This window comes from Leiobunum rupestre, chromosome 10, assembly GCF_980474605.1.
Source record: "Leiobunum rupestre chromosome 10, qqLeiRupe1.1.hap1, whole genome shotgun sequence".
NCBI classification, from domain to species: Eukaryota; Metazoa; Arthropoda; class Arachnida; order Opiliones; family Sclerosomatidae; genus Leiobunum; species Leiobunum rupestre.
The window spans coordinates 22444631-22455925 of NC_143393.1; the positions used below are offsets into that span (position 1 = coordinate 22444631).

At 35.1% G+C, this 11295-nt stretch overlaps 1 protein-coding gene across 1 annotated transcript; it reads left to right on the forward strand.

Moving 5' to 3' along the window:
* The first annotated feature begins 809 nt into the window (after nucleotides 1–809).
* LOC149925063 (uncharacterized) lies at nucleotides 810–7393 on the forward strand. Its single transcript, XM_090160784.1, has 10 exons — nucleotides 810–1568; nucleotides 1628–1879; nucleotides 1947–2146; nucleotides 2211–2715; nucleotides 2777–2850; nucleotides 3212–3295; nucleotides 3383–3515; nucleotides 3578–3697; nucleotides 6969–7099; nucleotides 7162–7393. The coding sequence occupies exons 1-10, from the start codon at nucleotides 1493–1495 to the stop codon at nucleotides 7303–7305; spliced, it is 1719 nt and encodes a 572-aa protein (XP_090016910.1). The 5' UTR covers nucleotides 810–1492; the 3' UTR covers nucleotides 7306–7393.
* Nucleotides 7394–11295: the final 3902 nt, after the last annotated feature.

Consider the following 11295-nt stretch of genomic DNA (forward strand, 5'->3'; position numbering starts at 1 on the left):
AATTTCTATTTCTATGGGAGATACAGGCTGGAAGGCAGGCAAGGCTGCCAGATTTCGATAGACCGAAAACGGCCAACTCTCTCAACTGTTTTTGTTTTCAAAACGAAAATTTTGCGGCGTAGCTATCGACTAAGACTATTTAAAATTGTGTATGCATAGAACCATTATTCTCACTGTCAAACATCACGCCCACAAACTTGTACCACAAAATTTCAGATCCTAATTTTTTCTCCTGAACAATTCGTTCTGTGATTGTCTAAGTAATTTAGTCAAAAAATGAGGGGCCCAAAAATGGAACTTTGCACAGGGCCCAAGAAAAGCTATAGTTACGGCACTGAATATCTTCATTACTTGAAATACCAAGTTTTCTATCGAAAATTCGAGAGATTTCGATTTAGAAACGAAGTTTTGTGAAGATTTCGATTTACTACAAAACTCGAAATTGTAGGGAGTATTTGAGGTCGAAATCTATTTCGATTGTTTACAGAGTAGGTCCCTCCAAGGTCCCTCGATTCCCACGCTGCCATGCTATAGTCCAAAAATCGTCCAAGAGCAAATTTGGTCAAAGGTCATAAGATACGGGTAGAACATACATAGAGAATCCATACCACTCGAAACCATTATCAATGGATAAAAGACTACCCCTGCACGCAATATACTAAGGGTCACAGGACTAACATGTACCTCTATATATCACTTTATCACAGCGCTGTCGCAAGTTCTAACCATGCAGTTGTATGGTGTATATATTTATGGCCCCTATTTTCGAGTGTATAGTTGTTTCGGTTCATCGGGCGCCGGTTTGCCTCTCCGCAGGAGGTAAAGACCGATGCGATCCAAGATAGCGATGTTTTGAACGAGAACGTCTTTACTTCCATCCATCATGGACTATATGCTTCCATAATGATTGCGGTGAAAACCTCCCAGCCTATAGTGTATACTTTCCACCTCTCCTTTATTTCGAGCTCCCAGGTCAAAACATTCCGAAATTCCCATTCTTGTGTGCTGTGCTTAATCTCAGTATTACAATCTCGGCTGTATAGATAAAATGTTAAAAGCAGCGTAGCCAGTCTTCAAAACGTTGCTCCCGGCCAAAATAAAAAATAGCTTTAAACCTAGTGGCAAGTGTTATTGACTTTGTGTCAACACGGTGGCAGTCCTTCGTTCTATTGATCCAATGACCTTGAAAATAGCCAGGATGGCCCTTCCCAAGTCATGTTTTGAAACGTCGAACTTTTGACCCTAACAACTTTGAACTTACCATGGAATTACCTTCTTATCTATTGAGATCGTATTCTATTTTATGTATATTTAAATTTACTGAAGAGATAAGATCCTGATATTCGATATCTGAAAGAAGGTGGAGCCCTTATATATGAAAAAAAATATGAAATTACCTAAAAAAGCTCATGTTACATAGGTGTTAAATTTTCGTTGACATTTTGGCTACAGGAAATTTTTACCCAAATATAATTTTCAAATTGTTATATAAATGAGTGTTATTCTTAAAAGAAGGCTAACTTACGTTACCATTGCTCTCTTTAATTTCTTTTGTGGTGTTGAATATGGTAGGTTTGAATTTTGTCACTGATTTGAATTATATTTTAATAAAAATCCATGTATTTAGCCGTGATCTTTCCATCATTATGGGGATATATAAGTACACGATTCAACGCTCCATCATCAATGATGGGTTTAATTATTGCATCATTTAGTATATCTGGATTATTTTCTAATCCTCTGGTGGGAAAATGGGCCGACGTTTACCAAAACACCAAAGTAATACTGATTGTTACTAATTTTGGAGAAATAATAGGAAGTTTCATGTACTTTATGGGTATCTCTTCATGGTTTCTTGTGGCTAGTCGACTTGTGTCAGGTGAATATTTAATATTTGTTCTTTTCGAACAATTTGATAATAGTTAATTGTTAATTGCGGTTTTAAGGTATTGGGGTCGGCGGTGGCGCAGCGATGTTAGCAGATGTAACAAGATCCACTCCGGAAGAAGATAGAACTGGAATAATTTCAATAGTCATGTCTACTCGTCAAGTTGGACTACTTGTGGGACCGGCTGTAAATTTGCTATTTTCGTCTTTAAACTATGACATTGGACCCTTCCACTTGGACAAACATTCCGCTCCAGGTGTAAGAATGTTTTTGAAAATAATTTTTGTCTTATTGAAGTTTATTTCATGATTTATAATTTCAGCTTTTTATGACTGGAGTTTGGGTCATATTAGAGTTATTCTTCATCTTCATGTATTTCAACTTAACTTCTTTACGCGGTGTCGAACATATAGAAGAACAGTTAACGTATGGATACAGACGTGCAAGTAGAACTGAGCCAACAACTCCCAACGATTTCTTATCATCAACGGGAGAAGGTTCAAGACCAAATACGTTTCTTTGGACAGATTCTCCAACTTTTGAGAGAGCCGGTGTTGATGAGCCTGATGGAACCAAACCAAACTTAGCCGCACCAACTCCCAAGCAAATTTTCACTGACGAGTGTGGGGGAGAGACGAATCTCATGATTGAAAGCGCTGAACAATATATAATTAAATCTTCCGAGGGGCAACACCAAAATGTACAAGACAACTTGGATAAAAATAGTTGGACTCTGAATAGCTTGAGGAAGAAAAGAATCAGTCGTAGCTCTAGTCAAGCGAATTTGCTCATGAATGTTTCTGGATATTTCAGTGAATTTAGTCGAGGTTTGAGTTTTTTTGTAGCATTCTAATTTATTTTTTAATAATAAACATTTTAATTCTGAAGAATACATTAGAGATGAAGTTGTTGTATTACTGGCTCTGGTGTTTACATCTGTAACAGCTCAGACATCATTTGAAGTATATATATTAGGATTAATTGAATCTACAACGCTATTATGTGGCTGAGCTAATTTTGGACCTTTTTTGCAATTTTTTTAAGATTTATTTTTAAATTTGGATGGTTTTTACAAATTTTTATGATTTTGGGCATTTCTTAAACATTTTGTAAGTTTTTGGCCTTTTACTATTGGATTACCCCTGAAAAAATGTTTTTACTACTTCTACATTTTATTAAGTTTTGTACCCCAAAAATACAAAAATTTGTACCGATTGGAAATTTACGTCAGTTCTCATTTAACATAACCCCTCGCTTGGCCATTTAAAGTATTAATTTTTGACAAAAATTTATTTATTTTTGTTAAAATCTTATTTCTTACAGACAATAATAACTCCACTAACAAAAGAATTCTACAACTATAACGAAACTCAAAACAGTTTCATTTACTTAATCGCTGGTTTTGTGGTAAGTATTCCAATAAAGAAGCATATTTTATTATTATTATTCTATATAATAAACATTTTGTTTAATACTCAAATATTATATTTTCAGTCAATTCTTGTATTTGGAATGATACAATTAATGAGCAAAAAGTTGTTAGATCGCACTTTGCTTTTAATTGGGCAGTTTTTCTTAATCGCAGCTTCTTGTTGGTTTTTGGTTTTTATTCCAAGTGCCAAAATAGGTAGATATTGCTTTTAAATTAGTATCTGTAATAAGAATTAATTGTTTAACATTTCATTCAAGGTGACAAAAGTAGTTTGATTTATGTGATAATCGGATCTGTTTTGGACATTTTGGGTATTCCTATATTACTGGTTTGCTCAGCTTCACTTCTTTCCAAAATAACAACTTACGAAAAACAAGGTAAAAATGGTGGTTATCTGTGTTTTTGCTTATGGACGAGTTCTATGGGAAATTCGTGTCGCACCGTCAGATAGTGTCATTCTATGCGGGAAATGGGTAAATGCAAGGCGAAGGCAAAAGAGGGAACGGTGTAGAGATAAACGGGCGTGAGGGGAGAGAACGCGGCCGCTAGGAGAATCATGGATGGGAGAAAAGAGATTCGCGCCGTCAGATGGTCAGGGTTGCCAGATTCCAAGCTCTAGATTATCGTATATACACTCTTTTATATCCTTATTTGTGAGAGCTGCCATTTTATTACAGGGCTGATTTCAAATAGTGCATGCCGAGGGACAGTTCACTCCCATGATTAAATCTGCGCTCTTGGCCGATTAAATCCGATTAAATCATGATTAAATGGATTAAATCGCGATTAAATCTAGATTGTGATTATGTTGATTAAATCGCGATTAATACGATTAAATCACGATTAAGCCGATTAAATCGTGATTAAAAAGATTAAATCTCGATTAAGCTGATTAAATTAAGTTTTGAGAATGAAAGTACTCGGAAAAATTAATATCATTTCTTATAAAAAAAATCATAGTTTCGTCTAAAATAAAATATAGTTTACTACATTTCTACTTTACGTGTCCCTCTGAGTTTTAGACGGCTCGGTTTTAGAACTTTACGTTCGATCGCTCGCGTCAACGGAATGATAAGTTAGAAAATTCCAGAAAAAAAGCGGCATTCCGATTTTAAACCTTGAGGAGCTTAGTTCGGCATCCATCGATACATTATTATATTGTTTGGGTAAGTTTATATAGTCCTAGTCGATAATTCAAAATAACGGTCAAAAATGCCGCCGATCAGTTTTGTAAAATATTTTCGGTGGCGTAATCGTCGGCCATTTTCGGTATGGAGATACAGGCCGGAAGGCAGGCAAGGCTGCCAGATTTCGATAGATCGAAAACGGCCAACTCTCTCAAATGTTTTCGTTTTCAAAACGAAAATTTTGCGGCGTAGCTATCGACTAAGACTATTGTATTTAAATTTATATTCGTTAATTTATATGTAATGAAGCCTTTTATGCGAGATTTTCTGACGATTTTTATGATTAACACCTGTTTTTATAATTGTTTAACCGCAATATTTCAATTTTCTCGCGGAATTGGGGCATATTATTTTTAGATTTAAATACTCCAAATTATAAACGTCAGTAAAGTTAATTGGTTTAATTTTATCGATGTAAGATTAGATGGCGATACAAAAAAATTGTTAAAACCTGATCATGATTAAGTCTATTAAATCGTGATTAAAAAGATTAGATCATGATTAAGTCTATTAAATCGTGATTAAAAAGATTAGATAATGATTAAGTCTATTAAATCGTGATTAAAAAGATTAGATCATGATTAAGTCTATTAAATCGTGATTAAAAAGATTAGATAATGATTAAGTCTATTAAATCGTGATTAAAAAGATTAGATAATGATTAAGTCTATTAAATCGTGATTAAAAAGATTAGATCATAATTTGGTTGATTAAATCATGATTTGGTTGATTAAATCATGATTAAAAAATTAGATCATGATTAAGCCGATTAAATCATGACTAAGCCGATTAAATCGTGATTAAAAAAATTAGGTCATGATTAAGCCGATTAAATCTGGATTAAATCACGATTAAAAAGTTTAATCATGATTAAGCCGATTAAATCTGGATTAAATCATGATTAAAAAGTTTAATCCTGCCCCTCGGTGCATGCAAGGCCGCTTCACGCGGTCAAGTGCACGCGACGTCTCGAGCTGATGATCACGTGCAGGCACCCTTGCCTGTACCATTTTAAATTAGGCCTGTAATGAAATGGCCGACTTCGTAAAAGAGTGTATAGTTTTGATTTGGATCGTTCGGCTGAAAACAACTGGACAACTTAACATTTTGGCTGAAAACAAGTCAATTAAGCTAAAACGTTATTTAATGATAAAAAACAATTTGTTAAACCATTTATGTAGTATACTTTAGCTCATCGTTGTACGAAAAAACACGTAAGAAAATATTTTGAAAATATTTTCGATTCGGGCGACAATAATCACTCGCCCAGCAAACCGCAAGAGCGTGTTTGCTAGTGGGAGCACGGCCAACTTTGATCACGCGCTGTTCGCGCTACTACGGCCAACACATTCGTCGAAATTCCGCAAGCAAGGATTTTCCCCCTATAAACTGTACTATAATGTGTCGGAGTTCAGCGCCACGCTCGGTGGTTATATTGTCTTCAATGTAAAAACTATACTAAAAATAATAATCCGCTAGGGGCGCTGACGTCATACACATCTTTTGCTCATAGGTTAACACAGAAACGTCAACGAATGAGATGGCCGCTGTAGCGCGAGAAATCAAAGTTGGCCGTGGTTAGAGTCTGGAATCTGGGAGATATCAGATATCCTTTTCTTACGATTAGTGGCCACGGCAATATTTAAATATATATAAAGGTTTCCGCTTAAAGATAACAGTTTTAACACGGATCGTACTTTGAATAGTATTTTAGCAATTTGGAATAGAACAGACAAAGAATTTAGACCCCAGGAATGGAAACTGCAGCTCTATCTAGTATAATTTGCTTGTCTCTAGCCTCCAAAGGCAAACCTAGGTTGACGGGCTTATTTCCGGTTCTATTGATTCGCCTAACCGGAAGTCAACTCGAGAGCCGAGACATTAACGGTTTTTCTTTCCATTCCTGGGGTCTGAATTCTTTCAATAGAAGTTGGTGCATATAGCATTGAGCCTTCACACAATGCGCGCCAGTTTAAAAATTAAACAAATAGAAAATTAACAAACACTAATAGCGAACAATGCTGAAAACGCGACCGCTTGGAGAAGAGAGAGAGAGATAGACCTTGGAGCTATACACTCTTTTTCGCGGTCTTTTCGACCCCTCTTTTTGGCCGCCCGCTAGTCGGCCATTACCTGGAACCACCGGTGGAGGGTCTAGGTTCGGGTCTTTGGTCCCAGGATATGGAGAATGGGGGTTAAGGGGGGTAAAATCAACATGAACGCGCCCAGCAAAATTCCAAAAAAAAGAGTCTATACCACTTCTAGATTGAAGGGGTGATGGGAGAGAAGCGGAAACGAATGCTCGCTATACCAGCGTTCCCACTTTCAGATTGGGAGTGATGAGAAGATAAACAAAAATATTTTTGTTGTCTACGCGAGCTCCGCTCGGGTCTGTGTTGAAAATGCCGCATTCGCCTTTAGCAACGTCCTAGTATACTTCATTTTAAGTTTTATATTTCAGCTATGACTCATGGCTTAAGAAGAAGTTGTATGTCAATTGGATGTATAATTGGTCCTTTATGGGGAGGAGCCTACTTAAAATTTCGCTATTTATTATTCGCAGTGCCAATGGGAATTTCCATTTTAATATTAGTAAGATCATCTTACTTAAACAGCCTTTTTTGTGTTTTATCAACAATATATTATTTGGTTAGATATTATACTTCACATCGTTTAAAGACTTGCAACCTAGGAAAAAAGAAATTAGTGTTTCAGAGGCTCCAACAAGACCAGTTTCCGAAGTCGTAGATGATCCCATTATTTCTGTCCGAGATAATCAAGTATTAGTTGAAACATAGTTTTAAATATTAAAAATAATTATTTTTAATACGGTTTTATTGTATTTGAAAAAAATTAATATTGTTCCATAATAAAATTCAACTACTTAAAAAATGGTTTTCTGTGATATTTGTGACTAAGTTTATGTTTTAAAGAGAGAATTAGAAGTTTCATTTAAATCAAAGAATACCTCTGCGTATTGTTCCATACCAGAGTGATTGAGAAAAATCATATCACCTCTGGCCCGAGGTGATATGATTTTTCCGAGGGGCTAACCACTCCCCGTAATCGGTGTACATGCCTGTACCTTTGACTGCACTAAAATGATTACGTAAATGAGTACAGATTTAGCACTACCAAAGGCTGTACTCATTGGTAATCGGTGTACAGATTTTCAGAGAGGGGTTAGCCCCTCGGATTTTTCTCAATCACTCTGGTATGGAACTATACGCAGAGGTATTCTTTGATTTAAATGAAACTTCTAATTCCTATAAAAAGTCCTATAAAATCCTATAATTTTGATATTTTGCCAATTTCAAATCCAGCCACTCAGTTAAATTGCTAGATTTAGCTATAGGATAAATTCCTATACCAAATCATTCTAGTCTATACTTTAGTTATTGTTAACATGGTTAGCTACTATATATTTTGTGATAAAATGGTTAAATAGTTTCTATTTTTTAAGTGAAAATCAAAGATTTATTTATCTAAATATAGATTTTGTTTTTAAATGCATAAAGTTAGTAAATTAAATAGCATTTATAGTCCTATAAAATCCTATAATTTTGTAAAAATAGTCCTATAAAGTCCTATATTTTTAGAAAAATAATCCTATTTTTCCTATAAAAAAATTGAAGATTTGAGTGGGGGCCCTGTAATAAATGTAGGTACTTAAGATTTTAAATTTAAGTATAATAGTTTTTCTTAAGTTATAATTATATGAACAGGTTTATAAAATTTAAGAAGTTATCTTTTGAGAAATGAACTATTCGCGGCTGAAAACTATCGCTACACCCCTTTAAAGTTCGCCATTTATTTTAGGCGCTAAATTTTATTTCATACATATATGCGTTGAATTTAAATGATTTTTTGAAAGCTGCACTACAGGAGTTTTATTTCAGGGAAATAAACAAAATGCCTTTATCATTTTTAACTGAACTTAATATGTTTGAAAATGTACAAAAAAGTGCGGTACTCAGGACTACGCAGCGCATTCGGAATAAAATATATATAATTCATTTTTACCTCTCCGAGGGGACTGTGTCCTCTATGAGGGGTTTTACAATCACCGTGTCTGTCTGTCTGTCTGTGTGCTGCGAACGCGTTACCGGGGCAAAGTCAAAAACCGTGTTTGCAGTTTAAAGGGAGGCAAAACCACCGTGTGACGGTTAGCGTTAACGGATGATTTTGCGGTTGGGTTGGGTGCGGTTGTTTTTTTTTTCGTTAACGCTCATCGTCGCAACGGTTACAACTCAGTTTTATTGGAAAGTTTGTTTTTTGTAATTTAATCGTGTAGTGCACTACACGTTAAAATTAAAAAAAAATTAACATTCCTACATGTAGGAATGTTGAGTTTGTGTTATGGCTTTTGTGGGTGATGAGTTTGTTATGTATGCGTTTAGTATGTATGGGTGTTTTCTCTCCAACTTCTTCTTATTGACTTCTGGGACCGACCGAGTGCTGAGGGTTACGATAAACGTCTCAACGTCCAAATGGCAGGGTTTCCACCAATTGTTTACGGTATTCGTCTTAGTATCAATTTGCGATCGCTTCGGGTGGGATTCGAACCCGTACCCTCCTGCATGACAGGCGAGTGTCCTACCATGTTACGATTCAGAGAAAATTATAAGCTCAGCTTAAGCGGAAGAGTATATTAATAGTTTTTAAAGTCAAAATTTTTTACGTATGAAAATTTAAAGGTCAAATCTTGTTTTAGCGCAGTCAGCAGATAAGATGGTTAAAGGGTAGAACCAGAGAGTGTATAGTATAGAGAGGCCGCAGGCGCCTCTCTTTAAAAATCCGTCGCATGATTTTTTTCGCTAAAATGTCCACTAGTCTTAGACGTTTGAGGGCACTACTATCACCATTCGCCTCGAGCGGCGCGCGATTTAGGCATAGAACGACGCAAAAAGTTTTCTATTTGTTGGATAATTTAACATCATTAAATCTATTAATATGTATTTATCGGCGAGAAATTGTCCGTCAACTAAGAAAATTAAGTCTCGTTTATCTTTTTTTTTTAAGTTTCCAAGGGATAAAGAACGGTGAATGCGCTTTTTTATTAGATTTATTGGGTATTAGCCTAGCTGATTATTATTATCAAGAATGTATTGATTTATTCTCAGGGAGAATGAATATGTTGAGATTATTTTTAGCGTTTCTCTAATTCCACCCGTTGTGCCCCCCGGTATGCTCCTCCGCTTTAATAAAATCAAATAATACTGCAATCTCATTGGTTCTTAAAAATTACGTTTTCCGACGCGATTAACGCTGCTGCGAGGACGCAAAAAATAAGACCGCCTCCTTTTTCTCCCCCCCCCCCCCCTTAGCGTGAGGGGGTTAGGGCCTCAACGTGTCCGTCGATCGTCTCGACATATTCATTCTCCCTGAGAATAAATAAATACATTCTTGTTATTATATTAACTTTCAAACTGTGGTTGCAAAATGTCAACAATGACAAACTATTACATAAAATAAATGAGTATTTTTACATAAACCATATACTTTATTCTCTCTATTTTATTGACAATTGTTTCATGAATGTTAAAACTAGAAATAGACTAACAACTATTTTTTGCAATAATGAATATCAAATTTCAGTTTCCCCTACGCCTATTAAAAGTAGAAAAACATCTACCAGGAGAACTTTCTTCTTAATATTCATTAATAATTCCAATAAATAGTAAATGGAAACAGAGCAAATGAACATGAGTTAGAAGATATCTCAAAAGAAAACACGTTGGCTACAGACATGGCCAGAGCTAACGGGACAAAACAAATTCTCCAATTGCACAACTACGCTTGCCCTAATGAATCAAATTATAACAATGGTAATTTAAATTTTAAGTCAAGACTTTCTAGGAAATTACGTTTGGTTATATTCGTCAAAGAGGAGGCAATAGAGATCATCTGAATTCTCAACAATTTTGGGCAGCATACAGAGCTACATCAGTCAATAATCTCTTAAAACCTGCAGATTCAAATTGCATCGATGATTTGGATAACTTCATTTTAAACAGATTCTTTTAAGAAATCAGCTCCAGGACCACAAGAGGATTCATCTGATTTTGATAAATATGGAGTCTTACAAGTTCATTGAAAGTCCTAACCTGCTCAAAGAAAATTTCCACTCCTTAGTTATATATTAAGATACCTAATCCATCGCTGATTTTCAAATCACCAATGTTCTTCTTGCATCAGTCAACTAAGGCAGGACAATCCAATTCTTGATCCAACTAATTTGCTTGCTTATTTTAAGGCATTCAAATGCAAAAAAAACCCCTTCTTTTGGTAGCATCATTGTACCAACTGCCAATTTCTTGGAATTTGTAACAAAGGTAAATGATATATTTGACACCAGTTTCAAACTATTATCACACATGACAAATGTGAAAGGACGCTTACAAAGATTCATAGCAGGGAGAATTGACAAGAAATGGTTCCCGGCTCCTGAAGATTCAACATGGGCAACTGTGTTTCAAAACATGATATCTTTTTCTGTGGAGTTCTGCATAAACAGTACCCTTAAAAAACAAGATCTTGATCACCAATATTCAAAAGCACAGAAAAGATTTGACAGAAAACTATTAAAAATACAACACTGAACGTTATTTATTCATCCAAAGATATTCGTATTGAATTACTATTTAGTTCATATTAACATTACTTATAAAAATTAATTATTTTATTTTTAATTAAATTATTATTATAATTTATTCCACTCTACCCTAATTTATAAAATTACTTGTTAGAATTCTTCAGTTACTGTTCATTTAAAACTTGGCCTCCCT

Bases quoted from the DNA above. Each gene is read 5' to 3' on its own strand.
- LOC149925063 (XM_090160784.1), top strand. From the start codon at position 1,493: ATGAGTGTTATTCTTAAAAGAAGGCTAACTTACGTTACCATTGCTCTC. The intron at 1,569-1,627 runs GTAGGTTTGAAT...CCATGTATTTAG, and splicing joins CTTTTGTGGTGTTGAATATG to CCGTGATCTTTCCATCATTA. The intron at 1,880-1,946 runs GTGAATATTTAA...TGCGGTTTTAAG, and splicing joins GGCTAGTCGACTTGTGTCAG to GTATTGGGGTCGGCGGTGGC.